Source organism: Balaenoptera musculus, chromosome 19 (genome assembly GCF_009873245.2).
Source record: "Balaenoptera musculus isolate JJ_BM4_2016_0621 chromosome 19, mBalMus1.pri.v3, whole genome shotgun sequence".
Classification (NCBI taxonomy): domain Eukaryota; kingdom Metazoa; phylum Chordata; class Mammalia; order Artiodactyla; family Balaenopteridae; genus Balaenoptera; species Balaenoptera musculus.
In genome coordinates, this window is record NC_045803.1 from 13,172,283 (window position 1) to 13,195,748 (window position 23,466).

The following is a 23,466-nucleotide window of genomic DNA, read 5'->3' on the forward strand; positions in this document are numbered from 1 at the left end:
TCCCACCCATAGCCAAATCAGCCCTCCAAAACAAGCCCTCCAACCTAGTTTAGCTCACTTCCAATTCAGTATTGCACCCCTCACTCCCAGCAATCCTTAGACCCTTCAATTCAGTCTTAGCCACCTCCAATAATGACCAATTCAAGATCTCCAACCCATTCCCAAAGGTATCAGGTGAAGCCCCCATATCTAGTCCCAGACCCCCAATATGGCCAGATGAACCCCTAAAAAACCTCCCAACTAGTGCCAAGTCTAGTTCCCTCCAAACCATCCCTCCAATGTGGGGTAGACCCATCCCCTGCAACCCAGATCCAGCCTCCTTAATGAGCCCACAGGACTCCCCAAATCCAGCCTTGAGGATCCAGCCCAAGACCACAGTTCGCCAAAACCATGATGCATTCTGGCCCCCAACCAAAGCCAACCCCCCAAATGCAAGCATCAGGGCCACCTTCTGGCTCCCCAAATGAGTCTATCCCAAATGAGTTGCTACAAATCTAGCATCAGACTCTCCAGCATGGACGAGATAGAACCTCCGCAGCCAACCCCCCCTCCCAAACTAAAGCCAGTTCTAGTGCCCCCACTCACCAACAAAACCAGTCATCCCAAATGCAAGCAACAGGAGTGGGCCCCTCTCACTACCCTCAGCAGGACCAGTCACAGGGCTGCTTTCTGAGCCACCCCTCCCTCCCAATGAGGCTTGTCCCTCAAGCAGGAACCTCCCCACTCATGACCAAACCTGGCACCTGGGCAGTTTGCTCCTCCCCTTTCTCCTCCCCCCTCAGTCACAAGATCCTCCTCCTCCCTCTTGGAAAAAAAAAACAACAAAAAACCACGGACTCTGGCTTACAGTCATAGCCAAGGACAAATTCACAGTCGGCCAAACCCCACTCCATGTCCCCTGAGCATGTGCTCCCCAGAGGTCCAGGACAGCGTCATACTCCCTCATACATACACAGACACACACACGAGCCAAGTCAAATGCTGAATCCCCCAATGCTATCACATTCCCGACAAGCAGGGAAGAGTTTGCCAATGGCAGCCACAGCTCATAGGGAAAGCAAAGCCCCTGAAGGAGAGGTACTCTGTCATCAAGGTAAAAGCCCCCCAAAAGTGATTGACCCCCATCACTGAGGGCAAAGCCAGAGTCCCCAACAACCCAGGGGAAAAGCTCCCAAATGTCAGAGCCCTCCAAACCCAGAGCAAGTCCAAGACCCTCATCGCCCAAAGCAGACCCCCGCAAAAATGATTCGCCCCCATCATCTAAGGCTAACACAGATTCTGCAAGAACCAGGGAAGAATCTCTCCAAAGGTTAAGAGTCCCCCAACCCCAGGGAAAATCTCAGATGCCCCATTACCCAGAGCAGAGGCCCCTAGAGAGGCTGGGACCCCCTTAACCCCCAGGGCAAATCCACACTACCCCAGGAGTAGCCTTAGAAGTCCTTCCTTTCCGCTACTCTCCCTTGGGACCCGGCCCCTCAGTCCGGCCCGCAGCAGCACCGCGGACAGCTCCCGGCATCCGGGCCCCTCCCCAGGGCTGGGGTCCCTGCGCCTTACCGACCCGCCCCCGCGCCGCCAGCGCCCCTCCCTCCCGCGGCGGGCGGGCGAGCACGCTCCCAAGCCCCCTCCCCCGCCCGCCTCGGCGGGGGTACGCGTCAGCCCCCTCCCCTGGGCGCCCCCGAGACCTGAAGTGGCGGAGGCGTTGGCGGGCGGTCCCTGCAGCGGGCGGGCGGGCTCTCGCCCCTCTACCGCGACGGCGGCGGCAGCGGTGGTGACGGCTGAGTCTCCGGCGGACGCGCGCCTCATCCCCCGCCACCGCGCAGCGGCAGCGCGCCCGCCCGCGCGCGCCCCCTGCCTGCCTACGTGCCCGCCTCTCTGCCGGGTCCCAGATGCGCGTAGAGGAGAAATCATCACCCTCCCTAAAGCATGGGGAGGGGGGGGGTGTTCCTGCGCCATCTCAGATGATTGCTGCTTGGTCCAGAACAATCTAAAGAGAGGGGGAAGGGGCTCCTGGGCCAAATCAAACGGGGGGGGGGGGAGAGGGGGTAGGCTGGGGCCTGGGCTACCTCAGCTATGTGAGGGGGTGAGGTGGGGTGGGAAGAGGCTCAGATTCCTGGCTACCTCAGCTCTACAGGGGTGAAAAATATGGGAGGGAGCCGGAAATATCTCTTATAAGACTTCAGTCCAGAATAATCTCCAGTGGGAAGAAGGGGGACGGGGTTCTTGAACTCATCTCTAGTGGGCTCGAGTCCCAGACCCATCTCTAATGGACTTGAGTTGGGAGGGGGAATATGGAAGCCCTTATCCATTTAATGTGTGGGGAGAACATGGGGGTTCACCATGGGGGGAATCAAATCATCTTTAATTGGGGAGATTCGGACCTGGTTCCTGAACCATCTTTGGTTGGGGGAAACTTAAGTACTGTATCATCGCGGAGGGGGTACTAATTATCCTGAGTCAGGTAGGTAGATGAGACCAGGACCATCTCTGTTTGGGATTAGGAAAATGTTCACTGGGCCATCTCTCATGGGGCCATCTCTTATGTGGTCAGGGTCCAGAATAGTTTCTATGGAATGCAGGGTAAGGAGAGAAAGGCAGCGTATCTCCTGAGCTGTCTCTAATGGAGAAGGGGACCTGGACCACCTCTGATTTGGGGCGATCCTAACGGTTGTGTAGCTCATCTCTAAAGGGGCAGAGCTTGATTCCTGGACACTGTTAAAGGGGCGAAGGCTTGGTCGGGGACTGTCTCTGACCGAAGCTGCGCTCTGGGCTTCTGGTCCACCCACGGCTCCCCCCACCCCTCTCCTGTCTCCCGTCCCTCTCTCCCCAGCAGAGAGCTTCTCACGAATCTCCGCCGGGGAAAGGTGAGATCAGCGCGCGTCTCCGCGGGACCTGTGGGCGCGGACGCGCGCCGTTGCCAGGGGCGCCCAAGGCCCCTCCCTCCTTCCCCAGCGCGTGGGTGGAGGAGACTTGAGGAGCATGCGCACTGAAGCCAGGATCCGCACGCCTCCTGGCGGCGCGAGGTGAACATCGCTCCGCGACCCATTTAGACGGGGCGTCTCCTCCCCGACTGCGCCTCAGTTCTGGAGCACTTCCCTGCCTAAGAAAGAAGTTCCTGTGCCCCAGCACAGCTGGAGTTCCTACCTCGTGGCAGTCTCGGAGGAAGTGCTGCAGCCCAAGTTGGTCGTGTAGCTTCTGCATCCATTGCTGGGCCCGTAGTTGGTTTTCTTGGCTCCTGGGGGTGGGGAGATAGGAATTGGGGGAAGCCTGTGTCTGGGGGCGCTGGCAGTAGGGCTGTGAGGGCGTCAGGCTTGGCAGGGCTAAGAACCTGGGGCATATGTACGAGCGAGGAAGAGGAGAGAGCAAGGTAGGGATGGGAGTAAAGGCAAAGAAACATCAGTGGGGGCAGAGCCAGGGACAGAGCTGGGGGAGGAAGAGAGAGGAGGGAGGGAGAGGAAGGCGGGGGAGAGAAAGAATGGGAGAGAGAGGGACAGAGACAGACAGATATCTGAAAAGAAAGAAATACCCTTAGAGAGACACAATCCCATAGAGAGAGATAACAGACCTACAGTGTAAGAGATACCGAGAGAGATAAAAACTTAGAGAATGAGAGACACCTAGGGAGAAAGAGAGATCAGGAGGGAGAGATAGATTGACGGCGGGGGGGGGGGGGGGTATGCAAAGGCTTAGAGAGATAAACAGGAACACATACAGGTACAGGACCAGAGACAAAGAGAAACAAAGACTTCAAGAGGGAATGATTGACAGAGACTTGGACGAGAGACAGACAAAGAAAGAGACCCAGAGACAGAGAAAATAGGAAAACACAAGGAAAGAAATGAAGCAAGGGTAGTGCCAGAGACAGAGAGAGAGATAGACAGAGAGGAGAGCAGTAGACAGGAAGCAGAGGGAAGGAAAGTGACAGAGAGGGTCCAGGGAGGGACAGCCCAAAAAGGGACAGGAAGAGAAGTGGCCAGATGCCCCCAGTAAAAGACACAGCCAGACAGACAGAAGGCTGCAACAGAGCTGGAGAGAGGGATGAGAGCAGGGCATGGATAGATGCAGCTGGAGCCACACGGAGGCAAGGAGGGGCAGGCCCTCGGCCTAAGTGAACTGGCCGGGCTGGACCCCGGCCCCGCCACCCCGGAGCCAGCAAGCACCGCAGCCCCAGGCAGTCTGGCCTCCTGCCCACAGTGCAGGGCAAAGTGCCCAAGAGGCCTGGTGGAGAGGGCTGAGGGGGTCCCTCTTTGCTGTGCCTTGAACAAGCAACTCCCAGCTCAGGGCCTTGGCATTGGCTGTTTCCTCTGCCTGGAATGGTCTTCCCCCCAAAGTGTACTCAAATGTCACGTTCTTAGCGAGACCCCTCCTGATCACTCCCCAACACTTTCTGGCTTTCTTTCCTTCTTTAACTTTCTCCTTTGCATTTAACACTATCTAACACACTGTATATGTTACATATTTCTCTTGTCTGTCTCCCCCCCAGGATGTCATTCCATGAGGGCAGGAATTTTTTGTCTGTTTTGCTCACACCTGTATCCCCAATGCCTAGAAAAAGGAGCTGGCACACAGTAGGTGCCCAACACATATTTTATGAATGAAAGAAAGCAAGAGAGACAGAGAGGCAGAGAGAAAGAGGGAGGGCAGAAATAAGAGTAAAATATCCGAGAGAGAGAGAGAGAGAGAGGCAGAAGAAAAGACAGAGAGATGCAGATATAGGTAGAAAAAACAAGGAGAGAGAGACAAGGAAATAGAGATACATAGTTGTACAGGGAGATGGAGGCAAAGAGATGGAGTGTGTGGGAGAAAGTTACAGAGAGAACCAAGGGCAGAGCTGGATGGAAGGGCCAGAGACAAGCAAAATATGTACTCCCTCCTGCCAAGACTCAGCTCAGGAACCAGGAAATAGGAAATGCCTCTGAAATTGAACCAGTCTCAATCCCTCCAGGCCTTCACCAGCCAACTTGTCAAGCATCAGTCCTAGGGATAAGGAAAATCCCTTGTTTCCGGGAGGGTGAGAAAAGAGCTGTGACCTCTGGCAAGTCTGTTCCCCTCTCTGAGCCTCATGTGCCGAATGCAGACAAGATGCAAGAGCGCCCTGCACGCAGGGCTGGGCCAGGTTCCAGGCGAGGTGAGGCTCGTGGAGAGAGAAGTGACTTGCTCTGAATCTACAGGTTGAGAGGCAGAGCTGGGACTAGGACCTGGCCCTGTTTGACCCCAGGGCTCCCACGGCCCCCTGCATCTCTCCCATCCTGGCCCTGACCATTCTGGGCCATGCTTGTCAGACAGCACGCGAGCTCTATGAGGGCAGGAATCGTGTTCTGTCCTGGTCACCGCTGCGCGCCCAGCATTGCCCCACACAGGGCCTGGAACACAGCGTGGACTCAGTACTTGTTTAATTGGCTGAAGAATAAATGAATAGGGACTTCCCTGGTGGTCCAGTGGCTAAGACTCTGTGCTCCCAATGCAGGGGGCCCGGGTTCGATCCCTGGTCAGGGAACTAGACCCCGCATGCTGCAACTAAAGATCCCACATGCCACAACTAAAGATCCCGCATGCCGCAACTAAAGATCCCGCACGCGGCAACGAAGCTCTCACGTGCTGCAACTACGACCTGGCGCAGCCAAATAAATAAATAAATATTTTTAAAAAGAATAAATGAATAAACAATAGAATGAAAGGAGCCATTAATGACTGCAAAGGAATGAAGGCGTGACTCAGAAGGAACAGCCTTCCAGGCTCCTCCTCCTCCTCCTCCTCATTCTGCAGAGCCCGGCAGAGAGCAGACACTCAAGAAATGCTGGGTAAAAGAAGGAAGGGGCCAGGCCTGGAGCGGAGGACCCTAGATCATGAATTTGCATCCTCAGGATGAGAATCTCCATAAAAGTTTTCCTTTAGGAAACTCCAACCTTGTCCCAAATGAATTTAGGGAAAAAAGACGCCGGAGACCGAAAAGACAAGGGGCTGGGGCCTCGGGGCTGTGGATGGTGGTGGAGGGACTGGGTATGATTTCCATCAGGAGACAGAGGCTAGAGCTGCACTGGCCTCTCTTCCTGCCTCGCTCAGGCCAGAGAGGAGAAAGCTGGGGTCACCAGGACGGGCAGAAACAGCAACAATGACAGACAGAAAGAAGTGGGCCTGGGCTTCCCTGGTGGCGCAGGGGTTGAGAATCTGCCTGCCAATGCAGGGGACACGGGTTCGAGCCCTGGTCTGGGAAGATCCCACATGCCACGGAGCAACTGGGCCCGTGAGCCACAACTACTGAGCCTGCGCGTCTGGAGCCTGTGCTCCGCAACAAGAGAGGCCGCGACAGTGAGAGGCCCGCGCACTGCGATGAAGAGTGGCCCCCACTCTCCGCAACTAGAGAAAGCCCTCGCACAGAAACGAAGATCCAACACAGCCAAAAATAAATAAATAAATTTTTTAAAAAAAGAAGTGGGCCTGAAGGAAATCCTATAAAGGACTCTGCTTGAGGGCTGGGTTGTTTGTTTGTTTTTTTGCGACAGGGAGGGGCTGCTGTTTTGTTCAGGGCTTAGAATAGTGCCTGGCACACAGCAGATGTTAACATTTTAACAACCAGTCCGGCTATCCCAGGCTGAGGGCAGGCTTGGGAGAGAAACTTTTCATTGTATATCCTTTTGCAGCTTTTGGGTTATCAACCGTAAGTTACCTTTTCACAGATCATCAGTTTAAATAGAATCTAAAGCAATATGGAATTAAATAGAAATCAAAGACACAGAGAGGGAATTCCCTGGAAGTCCAGTGGTTAGGGCTCCACGCTTCCATTGCAGGGGGCATGGGTTCGATCTCTGGTCGGGAAACTAAGATCCCGCAAGCAGCGCGGCATGGCAAAAAAAAAAAAAAAGAGAGAGACAGAAGAGCAGAAATGTGATGGAAAGAAAGGGAATTCTGGCCTCCTCGCCCCTCCCCTGTGCCGAGATCCCACCCCCTGTGCCCCTGGGGTCTGAGGGACCTACTTCTCCAGCAGCAGAGTCACGGCCTCCTGGGCCTGCTCCCCGTAGGCGTTGCCCTGTCTCAGCAGGCTCTCAGCAGCCTGCACGGCCACCTGCATCTTCTGCTGGTTCAGCTCCATCGTGGTGAGAAAATCCCGGTGCCGTTTCAGTGCCTCCTCCACCGACTCCACGGTGCCCGGCAGGTCCAGACCCGACAGTGCCATCTCCTGGGAATGGGGGAGGGGTGATGCTCCGTTTAGCCCTGCTTCATTCCAGGACCAGGGAGAGGCTGCCAGCCTGCCTTGCCACCACTTTCCTCTCCCTTGCTCACTGTGTTCTAGCATTGAACACGCCAGGCATGGTCCCACTTCAGATCCTTTTCCCATGCTGGTCCCTCCAGATAGCCCCACGGCTGGCTCTTTCACTTTCTTCAGGTCTCTGACCATCTGTCAAAAATAACATCCTCCTCCCCCAGCCATATCCCTTTATCCTGCTTTATTATTTTTCATAGCATATACCTGACATGATATTATATATGCTATTACTTGTTTATCATCTCCTCCCCCACATATACACACACACACACACTAGAATGCCAGCCACACGAGGGTGGGATTTTGTGTTTTGTTTCCTCTGTGCTCAGCCGCAGAATATTGCCTGGCACAGAGGAGGCACTCAGTAAATATTTGGTTAATTGATGAAGACTGACCTGGGTCCTGTGTGACTTCAAGGAAGTTCTTTCCCTCTCTGGGGTTAGTTTTCTAACTGGTAAAATGGGTGGATCAGAAGGGATCTCTCAAGGCCACCTCAGCTCCACTGTTTAGTAACCTCATGATTCCAGGGGCCCTGTCTGTTTCTCCAGATAATCCTCTAACTGGGTCAGCTTTCTCTAGATAACCAGCACAGGTAGTCATGCTTTCTAAAATGATCCCTAGGGACTTCCCTGGTGGTCCAGTGGTAAAGAATCCACCTTACAATGCAGGGGACGCAGGTTCGATCCCTGCTCAAGGAACTGGGATCCCACATGCCATGGGGCAACTAAGCCCGCATGCCACAACTTCTGAGCTCGCGCGCCTCAACTAGAGAGACCGTGTGCTGCAAACTACAGAGCCCACGCGCTCTGGAACCTGCGCACCACAACTAGAGAGAAGCCCATGCCACAATGAAAAATCCTGCATCCCGCGGGCCGCAACTAAGACCTGATGCAGCCAAATAAATAAATAAAATGATCCCTAAAAGCTGGTACCTACTCTTGGACAATCTGAAAACTGGGTGTTCCATCTCGTCCAAATCCTCACATTTGGTTCCCATCCCAGAAAGATCCCCCAAATGGATCAGCTGTTCCCAGATAACCATGGCACTTGATTCCTCAAGCCATAAAGGCAGTTACCCTCTCCAGAGAATCTGCAAATTGCCATTCCCAATAAGAAGATAATCTGCTAATTTAGGTCCCCAGAACCACTTAATCCACCATCATTTACTGACCCCAATAATCTCTCAGCCTGAATTCCCTCTACCATAGTCTTCATCCTCTGTTATCCACCCCAAGATCTTCTTTAAACCCCATTAACCATCACCAATCAACCTCATACTCTTATTTCCTTCCAGACAATCCACAGACCCAAGAAGCCGCTCCAATGAACACCCAAATGCATTACTTACTCAGAATAGTCCACAAACTGTTAGTCACCTAAACTAAGACGCCACCCCACACGTCGTAATCCTCAAATTCTGTTACACACCCACCCACACATGTTCACACCGGATGCTCCACAAACCCAGCCATCCGTATCAGATACCTGCCACACACACACACACCCCGCCGCTGACAGCAGATAAGCCACGAAGCCAGTTGTCCCCGCAGACACACTCCTCCACACATTTCCCTGTCCCCGAAATCCCCCGCGGCCTCAGACCCCCACCGCGTCAACCCCGAAGCGGGCACCTGGTTGCGCAGCACCGCCCGCGCCTGGCGTAGGTCGCGCAGAAAGAGCTGGTAGATGTGCGCCTGGACCAGCGCCTCCCTGCGCGCCTCCCACAAGCCGAGCAGCTTGTGCCAGCCAAGTTCGAGGTGCGGCAGCCACTCGTCGAGTGCCAGGCCCGGGCCCAGCTCGGTGCCGTCGCCCGCCAGCAGTGCCTCGCTGGCCGCCACGATGCGCGCGAAGTCCTCCTCGCGCTGGTCCACTTCCTCCTTGAGGGCGGCGTGGCGCGCCAGCAGCGCGTCCGCCTCTTCCAGGCTGCCGGGCAGGGGCCCCTCGCCGCCGCCCGCCGTCTCCTGGGCGCGCACCAGCCAGTCCAGGAAAGCGTCCAGGTCGTGCAGGAAGCGCTGTAGGCGCCCGGCCGCCGCCACCGCCTCGCCACAGGCCTGAGCCGCGCTAGCCAACGCGCCCCACTCGGCGCCCAGTTCCTCGGCACCCTGATGCAGCCGGGCAGCCTGAGCCGGGAAGCGCACAGCCAGCAGGGCCGCCTCCTCCTGGAGGGCCGCCTGGCGCGGCTCTAGCGCTTGCAGAGCAGCCTCCAGGCCGCTGATGCGCCACTGCAAGGCGCCGCCCGCGCGGGGCGCGCTCTCCACAGCCCTCCGCTTCTCGCGCACCTGGGCGCGCACCTCCGCTACCTCCAGCAGGTGGTTCTCCACCAGCAGCACCGCGTTCACCTCCTCCTTGCGTTGTTCCGCCAGCTCCACAATGCGATTCCACCTGCCCAGGGGAAGCAGGGCGGCTTAAGGAGGACGGAGACCCCTCTTGGGTGTGGAGGGCCCATCGACCCTAGGTAGAACCCAGCCACTGTGCGACCTTGGAATGTCACCTTATCTCACCGAGCCCCAGTTTCTGTCTGTGTAAAATGGACTCTACCGGGTACATTTGCTTAGAACAGCGGTTCTCAAAATGTAATCTGAGCAAGGGCAAAACTATCTTCATCAAAATGCTAAGATGCTATTTGCCTTTTCACTTTCATTCTGTCCCGAGTGTACAGTGGAGTTTTCCAGAGGCTGCAGGACAAAGACTGACTGCAGAAGCAGACCTGAGAACTCAGCTGCCTTCTCTTAAGCCAGACATTAAACAGATGTGCAAAAACGCAGAACAACGCCATCCTTCTCGCTACATTTTTTTTTTGTTTTGAAAGGTTTTTTTTTCATTAAAACATGTTAGCTATGTTTATTATTGTTATTTTTATCGACGTAATATTTTTAAATTACTCAGTGTTAATTTCTAATATAGTCAATACTGATAGATATAACCCACTAAAACAAGCTCTTTGGGGTCCTTAATAGTTTTTAAGAGTGCAAAGTGTTCTGAAACCAAAGAGTGTGGGAACTGCTGGCTTATGACATCAGATAATACGTTGGATGCAATGAATAGTTACTGAGCGTGTACTATAAGCCAGGTGCTAAGGCAAACCTGTTTTATTCCAAAATAAATAAATGGGGAAAATTACGCATTGCCCTGTGCCTTCAGGCAAGTGATGATATTTCTCTGGGCCTCAGTTCCCTTTCATAGGCAGTGTATGGTCCAGTTTATAAGTACAGAATCCGAGCCAGACTGCCTGGCTGTGTCAGGCTCAAAGTCAAATCTGAGCTATGTACCCTTTGGTTAGTAACTTTCTCTGTGCCTCAGTTTCCCCACCAGTAAAATGGACATAGCACAGTACCTACCTCATAGGGGTGTTGTGAGAGTCAAATGAGTTATGGTTTGTGAAGTGCTTAAAACAGAACCTGTTAGCTACTATTATTGAGTGGGGATAATAGTCCCCACTATTGATCTGGGGACTTGATATGGTCCCGAAGACCATATCAGGGCCTTTGCCTTGGCTGTGCTCCCTGCCTGGAATGCTCTGTACCCTCCCTCCCCTCCCCCATATGTACTCTTCCTGTGGCTGGATCCTTCTCGTTCCCCCCACCCCTTTTTTTTAAGCTCTGCCCTCACCATCCTGAAATCCTTTTCTCAGTCAGCCCCCAGGGAAGTGGCCCCAAAGCAGGCTGCCCTCCCTTCTCAGGGAAGCTGAAGGAAAAGGGCTTCCCCCAGGTCCACCCGAACCCCCCGGGACCCTCACCTGGAGGACCCACCTGATGGGGGGACCTTCCTTGACTGCCTTCTCATCCCCTTTGAGGGCCCAGCTCAAAATGTTATGGCTGACCACAAGATCTAAAATCACCCCCAAGCTCCAGTTATGCCCTACCAGGTCACTCTATTTCCTGCATAAATCCTTAAAACTCTCTAAATATCTTGTTCACGTATTAGTCTATTTGTGAACTCTCTGTCACCTCTAGAATGGACACACCACAAGGGCAGAAATTAAGACTCTGAAATCAGAAGGAAGGACTCAAGTTCAAGTTCTGCTCTGGCCAGATTTGCCATGTGAACTTGAGCAAATCATTTCCATCTCTGATCCTGTTTCCTTATTTGGAGAATGGGGATAATTATGTCCACTTCATTGGGTGTTTAATGAGTTCATGTGGCTAAAGCACGTAGCACATCATCTCACTAAATGCCGTAAATCACTATTGCTGTCATTATCTTTTTAGGCCCTGGTGCCCTGGGATTGTTGAGTCTACAGAGACTTGGAAATCACTGGATATTGGGATCTTCCAGCACAGCAGTTAAGGGCACAATCTTTGGAGTCAGACAATTCCAGGCTTGATCCCCATAACTTGCCATGTGACCTCAGGCCACCTTCACCTCTCTGAGCCCCCATTTCCTCCTCTCTCACATGGGTAATTTACACCCCACAGAATTGCTGGGAAGACTGAATATATATATATGATCAAGAGCCCCAGTTCTGGATTCAGGCAGAACTGGGTTTGACTCCTACTTACTAGACTGAGTAAGCTTGAATAAGGATTTCACCTCTCTGGATCTGTGTCTTTATCCATGAACCCTACCTTGCAAGAACTACTGGCAGTGTTCAAGCGGGAAAGATTTAATTTCTTGCTATTCTTAAAGAGTTCTGAATTCTGGAAACTTTACTATGGAAATTGGGATATTGGGAGATAAAACAAAAGTGCTTGGAAAATTTCCTGGCAGATAGTGGATACTCAATAAATCATTTCTGAACAAGTAAATTAATACCCCATTGAAATGTATTGTGTCCTCATTTTACCACATCACCACTAGCACTGGGTATTTTAATTTTTTTCAAGATTTTGCTAATTTACTAGATGGCCCTTATCTCAGGGATTTGAAAGTGCATGTTCTTGACTTCTACAGTTGGTGAATGAGGAAAAGAATGATGGGAAGAACTGGTGTGGGATACCTAGAACTTCCAGCCCCAGGCCTCACCTACCTGCTGTTGAGGTGGTCCTGGCAGGAGCGCACCTCCTCTGAGCTGGGGTGGCCTCCTTCCACCAGTTCCTGAACTGTGTGGTTCACATCCAGGACACGGTCCATCAGACTGTTCATCTCCTGGTCCAGACTCTCAAATCTGCGGAAGAAGGATGGACGTGCTCAGAGAGGCCTGGACCCTGGGGACCTGTTCACTGGCTTTTGGGAAGCTGCCTTCCCCTGGTTCTTCTCCTAACTCTCCAACCTCACCTCCTCAGGCTCCTTTGCTGGCTCCTCTTCTTCTACCTGCCACTTAAATGTTAGATTCCTCAGGGCTCTGTCCTGGGCCCTCTGAGCTTTCCCTCACATCCTGCCTGGCCCATCTCACACACTCCCACAGTCCTTGCCCCTGAACCCCTCACTCACACATCTGTCTCCAGCTTCAACCTCATTCCTTTTGAACCTGTCTCCAACATTAAAGCCTGCTGTGCATCTCCTCCAGGGTCCTCACTGTACTCAAACTAGCTTCAACATCTCCCCCAATTTGTTCTTCCTCTGGGTCTCCATCTCACGGACAGCCCCCACCCCCATTCCCTGGGCTCTGTTTTGGACAAACACTCCCCCCAAGCCTGTCTGCCCCCATGGCCTGTCTACTTGGGCTCCAGCCCTGGTCCAGTCCTGTCCTCTCCTACCTGAATCCTCACCCCAGCTGCCTCTCTGGGCTCCCAGCCACCATTCTCACCCCCTCCAACCTACCCTCCACATGGCAACCAGGGAAATCTGTTTTAAGCTGGCCATGGTCCTCCCTTGTTTAAAACAATGCCCAAGGCTGTGGCTTGGGTAACTGTGGGCACAGTAACAGCGGGGACCAGGCCTGTGTTTCCAGCAATGCTCAGCCCAAGACCTGGAACAGGGCAGGAGCTCAATAAGTACCCACTGAATGAGTGGATGGATGAACATGCTGAGAGAGAGAGGTGCAGAGGGTTCATCCACTATTTTAACAACCCATTTCTAAATCTGCCAACAGACAAATCAGTATCTAATGTGTCACATGGTGGTAACTGCTATGAAGAAATGTGAAGTGGGGTGAGGGAAGAGAAAGTGACAAGGGTCAGAACAATTTTATAGCTAGGGAGGTAACATCTATGCAAGGGCAGTGGGAGTCCCAGGGAGAGGGGTCAGGCTGGGACACCCCTTGGGGAGCTCAGGTTAATTTCGTGCCAGGTGACTATAAGCCTCCTAGTAATAATAGCAGCCGCTCATGGAACGCTCCCCGGACCCAGGCATTTGCTAAGTAGTTTGCACATACTAAGTCATTTATTGTTCTCCAGTAGCCTGTGAGCTTGGGACTAATATCATTCCCATTTTACTGGAACCCCCGGTTCCAGGTGAGTGGACATGGGAACTGTTGAACCAAGGAAGGCGAGACTGTGTGCGGGAGGAAGGGGACCGGGGAATCCCACCAGGGCGCGCTCACCTGTGCTGCACCACCTCGACGTCGTCGAGTGAATCGGGCACACGCATGGCGAGCAGCCACTGCTCCTTCTCACCGATCCACAGCTCGCACGCGTGCACCTCGCCGAACATGCGGTAGACAGCGAGGGCATCCCGCAGCCACTGGCGTCGCAGAGCAGCCACCTCGGTCACCTCGGAGAACAGCTGCTCGGCCTCCACCACGCGCACCTGCAATGCCACCACCAGTGGCCCGGCGCCGCTGGCGCCCCCCAGTGTCGCCAGCTGACGCCGCAGGCCGCCCACGGGCCCGTGATGCGCCTCCACCTCCCCGGTGAGCGCGCGGTGCTGGCGGGCCAGGCGGCGGCTGGATGCTTCGTCGTGGCCGAAGTCGCCCGCGGCTGCTAGGCGGTAGGCGTCGCGGAGCCAGTCCAGGAGCCCGTCGAGGTCAGCACCGAACTGGTGCAGCGCCCGCGCCTCCTGCAGCCGCCGCTCGCGCCGCGCCACCGCCTCTTCCAGCCGCTGCCAGCGCCGCCGCGCGCTCGCCGCGCGCTCCGCCAGGCCCGCCAGGTGCACCGTCTCGGCGCCCGGGCCCACGGCGCCACCGGCCGCGGCCAGCTCCTCGCCGCGCCGCAGGGCCTGCTGCAGCAGCGCCCGCCGCCCGCCCACCTCGCCCTGCAGGATCTTGTGCTGAGCCAGGAGGCGCGCGGTGCTGTACAGGTCGTGGGCGCCGCCCGCCGCGCCCGCCGCGCCGCCGCCGCCGCCCGCCGCCTCTAGGAGGCGCTCCTTGTCGCGGGCCCAGCTCTCGGCCTCCTCCAGCTCCTGCAGCAGCGCCCACAGGCTGCGCGAGGCCTCCAGTTCCGCGCGCCGCCCAGCCGCCCGCTCCTGCAGCTCCGCCAGACAGCCGTGCACGTGGTTCACGCGGTTGCAGATGACCTGCGGATCGCAGGGCTGGTAACCTGGACCAGGAAAAGGGGCAGATCCCGGGTTGGGCACGGGCCAGGGGGCGTCCAAGAGAGGGTGGTACAAGGCTACCTGCCTAGTCCTTGGCCCGACTTCATCAGATGCCAGGTTACACCTCCCCTCCTCCAGGCAGCTTTCTCTGACACCCCAAATCTGGAGCAGGCGCCTTCTCTGGCTCTCCCAGGCTTCTCTGCTTCCCATCCCAGCCCGGACCACTCTGCCTGTGATTCCTTCACCCAGCTCTGAACCCTCTGGGCCGTCACTGACAGTCTGTCTCCCCCTACTAGACTGGGAGCCCTGTAAGGACAGGGCCAGGGACTGTCTCCAGCACACCATGTCCCCACCACTGCCCAGCACAGGTTGGAGCCCAGAGCAGTCACCTAGTGAAAACGGTGACTTATTGATTGAATGATGAATGGAAACAGAGATTCAGAGAATCCTACAATGTGTATATTTAGTGTAAATATACAGTGTTTTCCCTTCAGAAATGGACCAGATGAAACTTCTCTACTCTTAAGCTATGCTTCTGGGTTCCCTCTCTCATCCTCTGTCACCTTATCTATTAACCCAGTGATGACCTAAACTCCTTTTTTGTCTTCAAATATTTCACCTTCCTCCTGGACCTCTGGTTTGTGACTGAGAACTGTGAGATTAACTTAATGGGTTGCAGCCAGCATTTCTTTAATGAAATGGAATAGAATGAATAGAAAATATCAGAGGTAAGAGGAAGCATTGTTTTATAAAGACTTTGTGTCTCTGTGTGTCTGTGTGTGTGTGTGTCTGCACGTGTGCCTGTGAACTCTGGGTCATGAGGTAAATGTATTTCTTACTGGGTCAAAACAGTATGAGAGACACTGCCCTAGATGGCCTGTGGGATTTCTGCATTTCTGGACATTCACTGAAATTGACCCAAATACGGAGGCATCCAACTGAATAATAAACATCAACAGCATCCGTGTATCTGGCCCTTACTCTGACACACTGTCATTTAATTCTCACAACCATTCTACGAGGCCAGTATCCTCCTTAGCCCCATCTTGCAGATGAAGAAACTCACACCCAGGGAGGGAAGCTACTTGCCCAGGATCAGCTAAGAAGTAGTCGAGCAGGACGCCACACTGTGGACCACTTATCAGACAGCGCTGCCTCCCATCACCATGACAACACACACCCCACACTAGCATCTTTGCTGTTTCCACGGTGCTGCTGGCGCATTGTCACCAGGCACCGAGACCTCACAAGGAAAAGACCGAGGGAGCTTCCTTGACAAACATCCGTAAGAATGAGGATGAAGAGTGAAGATGAAGGACATATCACATGAAGATGAAGGTCACCTCGTGGGGTCATGAGGTTGGTGATGGGCTAAGCTAGGATGGGGATGTCCACACTGGGGCTTGGAAGGAGACCTCAACATCTGCTCTTAGGACATGACCCAGTCCATGAGGGTGAGAAACCCCTGACCATCCTGCAAGCTGGACAGCCTCTTCCTTTCCTAACAATGCTCCAGGATTCCCAAGGGCCATGGCTCCAGATAAAGGAGTGAGACAGACCAGCCTCCAAACCCTCTCTCTGATCAGCTCTGCGGCTCTGGGCCTCAGTTTCCTCATCAGTGAGAAAGAAAAAAGCAGCCCTGATGCTGTCAGCACTCATACACAGTTGCACAGGACACAACATCAGACAGGACCACTCTGCAACAGGGATGGAGCGGGACGAAGACAAGACCGTTCCACAGCCACATCTGAGAGCACCCAAAACAAAGTCACTGTGCAAACCACAAAAACGGCCACCCCCCTGCCCGCCCCCTCACCTGGCCAAGGTGAACCACTCCTGCCAATCCTGTTCCTCCCACTACCTGGATAAAAATGATTAAGATGCGCAATCATCTAATTACCCCCACTTCCTGACAGCATCCAATCTGCAGCAAAACCCACTATGTTAAATCATCCCAAATCACCTAACACAAACCCACATCCTATAACAAGCCCCTCTTAACATCCTCTTACTAAGATGCCCCATGGTTCCCCTCGTGTGTGCAAAGAACCAAAAAACCCAGCTTGGTTTGACTACAGCAGGGTTCCCGGTGGTCTTTGGCTGGAGGGCGTTGACATCAGTAAAATGAGAACGTTTTTAGAGCCAGTCTGGGTTTTGCCTATCAGCATCCATGTCCCTGCTTCTGCTAATGGCACCCCAACCCCCTCCTTCTCAGTTCATGTCTTTGGAGGGAGCTGACCCCACTCTTGGCTCTGGGAGGGCATGTCACATAGATGTGGCCAATTAGATCACTGGATAGCCTGGGGCCATAATGCTTGGCTGAGTGATGGGAACGGGACCCACAGTGGGCTAATGAAAACTTTCCTTGGACCTTTTGCCAGAATATTGAGAGAAAGGAGCCTGTCTCTTGCTGGGTCTGCGAAGCTGCTGGATGATCCCAGATTTACACCACAAGGGGAGGGACAGCCCAATCGTGACACAAACATAAAGACTGGAGTCAGAGACAGATGGAGTCTTAAAAGCATCACTGAACTATCCCTGGATCCAGCCATACCTGAAGCAAAACTCATCCTTTCCTGCACATTTAGTTACATCAGCCAGTACATTCCCCTTTCTTCCTTAAGTGAACTGAATTGAGTTTCTATCACTTGATGCTAAACAGGCCTTGACAATAATTACCTTACCCAGTCTTTTTATGGTATTCACTGAGATCGGCTGTGAAAGGCTTAGCACATAACAAGTGCTCAAGAAACGTGAACTATTACTGCAGAAAGCAGTAATAGGAAGCAGGAAGCAGGAAGAAGTCATGTGGTCCAACCTCTCACTCAAGGCACTAATTTCCCATGTGATATCCCTGATGGAGTGTGATCCTAGTTGGTGCTTGGATGCCTCCAAAGATGGGGAGCTCACTCCTTCATTCTGTCTCTCAGGAGACATTCTGCTTCTATTAGCACCAGCCCTGAAAGTCTCCACCCCAGTCCCCAACCTCAGACTCACCCTGAAGCTGGGAGAAACGCAGGGCAGCAGCATTGAGCGCCTCCACGCGCTCACTCTGGGCCGAGATGTCCCCCTCCAGCAGTCCATGCTTCTGCAACAGGTCCTCTGCCTCCACCAGGTGCTGCCCACACTCCCGGGACAGCAGCTGAGCCTACAAGTAGGGACAGCCCTGAGTATATTTTTGGCATTGGCCCTTAGGCCACCCCCCACCATCGCCCATGCCAGCCCTCTGCTTCTCTACTCCATCACTTGAACTCTGATCTGTCTCAGTCTCCGTGTGTCTGTCATCATCTCTCTCCATCTCTGTCTCTCTGGATGTTCCATCTCTCATCGTCTCCACAATTCTGGGCTCTGTCTATGTCACCGTGTCTCCCTCTCTATGCCTCCATCTCCCCCTTCTTCTGTCTCTCTTTGCCTTCCCCCCTTTCTCATTTACACTTCTGTCTCCATCTCGACCTCTATCTCTTTCTTTCCATGTCTCTCTCTCTTTTTAAAAAAAATATTGGGACTTCCCCGGTGGTCCAGTGATAAAGAATCCACCTTCCAATGCAGGGGACGCAGGTTTGATCCCTGGTCAGGGAACTAAGATCCTACATGCCGCGGGGCAACTAAGCCCACGCGCCGCAACTACTGAGCTCGCACATCTCAACTAGAGAGCCTGCGTGCCGCAAAACTACAGAGCCCACACGCCACAACTACAGAGCTCATGCGCCCTGGAGCCTGTGCGCCACAACTAGAGAAGAGAAAACCCTCATGCCACAACTAGAGAGAAGCCCAAGCGCCGCAATGAAAGATCCGGCCTGCCTCAACTAAGACCCGACGCAGCCAAAAATAATTAATTAATCTTTTAAAAAATACTTATTTATTTATTTATTTGGCTGTGCTGGGTCTTAGGTGTGGCATGCGGGATCTTCCGTTGCAGCATGTGGGATCTAGTTCCCTGACCAGGGATCGAACCTGGGCCCCCTGCATTGGGAGCGTGGAGTCTTACCCACTGGACCGCCAGGGAAGTCCCTCCATGTCTCTCTTCGTGTCTGTATCTCTCTCTCTCTGCTTCCATCCTTCTTATCTCCATCTTGCTCTGTATCTGTCTATCTATCTCCAGTAGGTCTCTCTCTTTCTCACATGGATTCCATCTTCCTATGTTGTCTTTCTCTGTAGCCATTTAGATTTCTGTTGCTACCTTTGGGTCTGCTTCTCCAGCCCTCTCTCTTTCTTTCTCTGATTTCTCTTTCTCTCAAACTGTCGCGATCTTCCTCTGACTTAATCTCTCTGTCTCTGTCTGTCCCTGACTCGCTCTGTCTCCATATTACTGTGTATTTTTATCTATTTCTCCAGATATTTTTCTCTCTTTCTCACACTTTCTTTTTCTGCCTTTCTGTCTCTCTCTGTATCTTTCGCTCTTTCTCTCTGTCCCCCTTTCTCTTTACCTCTTTCTGTCTCCCCCCTTCCCTCTCCGTCTCTGACAGCTCTTCCCGTGTGTATACCCTCTCCTCCCCTCCTGGCAGGCCACGTCCATCACTGGCCCCCAATCTGGCCCCTACCTGCATCTCCTCCATCCAGTCCACCATGTACACCATCTCCTGGAAGACTTTCTGCAGGGCCAGGTTCTGCTCGAGCCGTGTCCGCCGGGCACCTACCAGCCCAGTCAGCAGGGCCCACTGCCGCAGGACACTGTCACGCTGGGCTGCCACTCGGCGGGCATCATAGTAGCCTTCAATCGCCAATGCCTGGGCCAGCTCTGCCACGCCCTGCACCCGCTCCTCATAGGCTGCAATGTCTGCCTCAATCGCTTCATGCTTCTTCATGGCTGCCTCCACTGCTGGCAGCTCATACCCAAAGTTGTCCTGGGGCAGGGCAGGCCACAGACACTCATCCACGTTGCCTCAGCAGTCAACCTGTTACCTTGAGCCTGTGTGACCCTGGAAACTCCCCCACCGGCTCCTGTTACTCTGGAGACCAGTCCCATCCTTCTCTGTTACCCTGGAGACCAGCCCCACCACCCCAAGTTACCCTGGAGACCAGCTCCACCCTTCCCTTTTACCCTGGAGACCAGCTCCACCCTTCCCTTTTACCCTGGAGACAAGCCCCACCATCCCCAGTTACCCTGGAGACCAGCTCCACCATCCGCAGTTACCCTGGAGACCAGCTCCACCATCCACAGTTACCCTGGAGACCAGCTCCACCCTTCCCTGTTACATCTCTAACCCTAAACTTGTTACCCAGGAAATAGGCCCCATCCTTCCATTTCCTTAGAGACTGGGGACCAGGCCTACCATATCCTGTTACTTAGGAGACCAATTCTATCCTCCTGAGTTACCCTGGAAACCAGATAACAACCTCCTTTGTCACTTAAGAGATAATTAAATACTCTCCCTATTCTGTCCTCTCTAGTTACCATGGAGACCAGTCTCACCCTCCTATTACCCTGGAGAGCAGGCCCACACCCCTCCCCCGCCAAACACTTAGGAAACCAATTCTCCCTTCCCGCCTTCATTTGTCACCTAGGAGACTAATCCAACACTTCTCCGTTGCTTAGGAGATCAAGTCTCTCTCTCTGGTCCCAGGGCCATCAGCGCCACCCTCCCTCCCTTTCCCCCGGAGCCAAGCCCTACGCCCTGTACCTGGGAGACCAGGCGCTGGTTCTCATTCAGCCAGCTCTCCCGCATAGCCACCTTGTGGTCAAACCTCTGGGCTAGTAGTTCCAGCTTCTCCTGCCGGATCAGCTCAGCCCGTAGGGCGGCCTCCCGCTCATGTTCTGCCTTCTCCAGCTGTCCCCATGCCTAAGGAGGCAGGAGGAGGCAGTCAGATTCCAACAACTGCCCACAGTTTAATGGTCCTGGCTTCTCTATTTGAGGTCACTCCTAGCACTTATGGCACCTTTGTGCAGATTGGAAAAAAACGTTGCTTCCTCGGGACCCTTTACTGATGGAAAACCCATCAGAATGAATATCCAGTCCATGATGTCTGCAATGTGAATGGCTCCCTTGAGCAGTGCACAACCTACACAACGTCACAGAGCAACCCTTCCTCTCCCTTACATCCTCAGCCTCACCTTGTCAATATCCCAGATGCCACAGCCCTCCCGGGGCACGTAGAGGCGACGGTTGCTGGCACGCAATTTGCTCTGGATGCTGAAGAGCAGCACCTCCAGGTTCCCCTTCTCCTGAAACCTGAAGGGGCCTGAGCTCAGGAGCCCTGCCTCCACACCTCCACCTGCTACCCTCCCTCCTGAGCTGGGCCTCACTTGACGGGCTTCTCCAGTGTGCAATAGGCTGTGAAAGCCTGAAGCTGCTGCTGCACCCCACTCAATGAGTTGGCAAACTTCTGGTTGCTGATGAGGCCCACAGTGCGGTGGATCCAGGCCAGCAGCTCGGCTGCCAGCTCCTCGTAGCGCTCAATGATCTTCCCCACCTCCAACACCTGGTCCAGGACCTGACCCGGCAAAGGAAGGTGGGGTCAGCCTCATCCCAGATATGCCCCCATATGGTTCCCAGGCTCCCACCCTCCCCATTCCTTGGCTCCTCTTACCTTCCCAATTCGCTTCCCCTCCACAGCCAGAGCCTTCATCTTAGAGAAATAATGGTAGAAAGAGACCACATAGGTGATGATGGACTTCTCATCCGGAGCCTCCATGTTCACATCTGATGATTAAAGGAGAGTGAGGGAGCATGATGATGAGCACTCTGACAGACTGAAGGTATTAAGTGGTGGGAGGGAGAACTCACTCTTACTTGCTGTGTGACCTTGGGCAAGATAACTAACCTCTCTGTTCCTCAGTTTTTGTATCTGCCCAGTGGGCATCTACTTCATGGGATTAAATAGTGCCTGACACGTATAAACCACCATAGAGAAATTATCTATAATGATTTCTTTTTTTTTTTTTTTTTTTTTTGGCTGCTTTGGGTCTTCATTGCTGTGCACGGGCTTTTCTCTATTTGCAGTGAGCAGGTTTTTTTCTTATTAAGGTGGCTTCTCTTGTTGCGGAGCATGGGCTCTAGGTGCGTGGGCTTCAGTAGTTGCAGCTCATGGGCTCAGTAGTTGTGGTGCACGGGCTTAGTTGCTCCACAGCATGTGGGATCTTCCCAGACCAGGGCTCAAACCCATGTCCCCTGCACTGGCAAGCGGATTCTTTTTTTTTTTTTTTAATTAATTAACTAATTTATTTATTTGTGGCTGTGTTGGGTCTTCGTTTCTGTGCGAGGGCTTTCTCTAGTTGGGGCAAGTGGGGGCCACTCTTCATCACGGTGCGCGGGCCTCTCACTACCGCAGCCTCTCTTGTTGCGGAGAACAGGCTCCAGACGCGCAGGCTCAGTAATTGTGGCTCACGGGCCTAGTTGCTCCGCCGCATGTGGGATCTTCCCAGACCAGGGCTCGAACCCGTGTCCCCTGCATTGGCAGGCAGATTCTCAACCACTGTGCCACCAGGGAAGCCCTGGCAAGTGGATTCTTAACCACCGTGCCACCAGGGACGTCCCTCTATAATGATTTCTGGAACACACTATTCTACCTTCTACCTCAGGGCCTTTGCACATGCTGTTCTGTCTGAAGCAATGTTCCTTTTCTTCATGCCAAACTCCCACTCATCCTTCAGGGCTCCACTCGACTTAAGTTTACTCAAATAAGCCTTTCTCTTCATCCTGTCTAGAGATGGTCTCCTCCTGTTATTCTTCCCCATAACATGTTATCATTTCCTCCTAGAACGAATCACAATTTATAATTACATATTCCCTTATGTGATTATGTTCTTACCTAGAGTTTGAGCTCCATGAGGACAAGGACTATGCTTGTCTTTTGCCACTGTTCCTTCCATGCCCAGCACACAGTAGGAGCTCAATAAATACATACACTAAGTGTATGAATGGTATGTGAAGTTTGAGGTCAAGGACACAGGCTTTGGAGGCAGCCTGAGCTTGAATCCCAGCTCAACCACTTACTCATTGAATAGCCTTATAAAATAGACCTAACTTCTTTGAGCTCAGTTTCCCCATTGTTACAGTAAGGATAGTCACAATGCCAGCCACCTAGAAACACTATCAGTATTAGAGAGAATAACCTGGCACAGAGGAGAAACTCAGTAAATCCTGATTATCATTTTAATTTACTCATTGAATGCACAGCATTATACTTTGCCCTTATTCTTCCTCATCTCATGAAACTGACATCCAATAAACACCTACTATGTGTCAGGCACTGTAAGAGGCAAGGTAGAGGAATGATTCAGACCATGAATTCTGGAATCAGGAAGTCCTGTTTACTGGGTTTTCAGTGTGACGCTGGGCTACTGACTTCACATCTCTGAGCCTTTGTTTCCATCACTTTATAACAGTATTGATGACCTCTATCCAACCAGGTCAGTGTGAGGATGAAAGGGAACAGTGCTGATACAATTCCCAGCCATGTGCTTGGCACATGGTAGATGCTCAGAAAAAGGGAGCAACCCTTATTCCAGATATGGGGGATTGGTGGGGTATGATTATGGCCATTATTCCAGAGATGGGGGGTTGGTATTGGGTGAGATCATGGACTGGGAATGAGGTTGAAGTCAGGAGTGGGGTTGGGAATAAACTGAAAATGGGAAAGGGGTTGGGGATGAGGACAGAGTTGTGGATGGGGACAGACAAAGGGATGGGCTGGGGACGGGGAGGAGGGTGGGCATGGGAATAGGACAGTGCTGCAGGTTGGGTTGGGGATGGTGTTGGCTTCAGGGATGGGGCCGGGGTTAGGAAGAGAGGGGGGTTGGGTTTGGTGGGGAGGTGATTAAGGATGGGGTTGGGGAAGGGGGGTTAAGCTGAACATAGGAATGGAGATGGGGTTGGGTTTGAGGTAGAGATAGAGAAAGTAGAAGATGTGGGGAT

The 23,466-nt window shown here is 53.3% G+C and overlaps 1 protein-coding gene across 4 annotated transcripts in view; it reads right to left on the reverse strand.

The window, feature by feature from the left end:
- Positions 1–23,466, reverse strand: part of SPTBN4 (spectrin beta, non-erythrocytic 4) — a 73,839-nt gene that overhangs the window by 31,466 nt on the left and 18,907 nt on the right. For all 4 annotated transcript variants that reach the window (XM_036833347.1, XM_036833349.1, XM_036833348.1 and 1 more), the window contains exons 8-18: positions 21,140–21,252; positions 20,856–21,043; positions 20,664–20,781; positions 20,233–20,391; positions 19,153–19,455; positions 17,609–17,759; positions 13,683–14,616; positions 12,228–12,365; positions 8,893–9,643; positions 6,972–7,174; positions 3,142–3,232 (exon numbers count right to left, since the gene is read on the reverse strand). In XM_036833347.1, the coding sequence (XP_036689242.1) occupies positions 3,142–3,232; positions 6,972–7,174; positions 8,893–9,643; positions 12,228–12,365; positions 13,683–14,616; positions 17,609–17,759; positions 19,153–19,455; positions 20,233–20,391; positions 20,664–20,781; positions 20,856–21,043; positions 21,140–21,252 (3,149 nt within the window). The remainder of the gene's footprint in view (positions 1–3,141; positions 3,233–6,971; positions 7,175–8,892; positions 9,644–12,227; positions 12,366–13,682; positions 14,617–17,608; positions 17,760–19,152; positions 19,456–20,232; positions 20,392–20,663; positions 20,782–20,855; positions 21,044–21,139; positions 21,253–23,466) is intronic.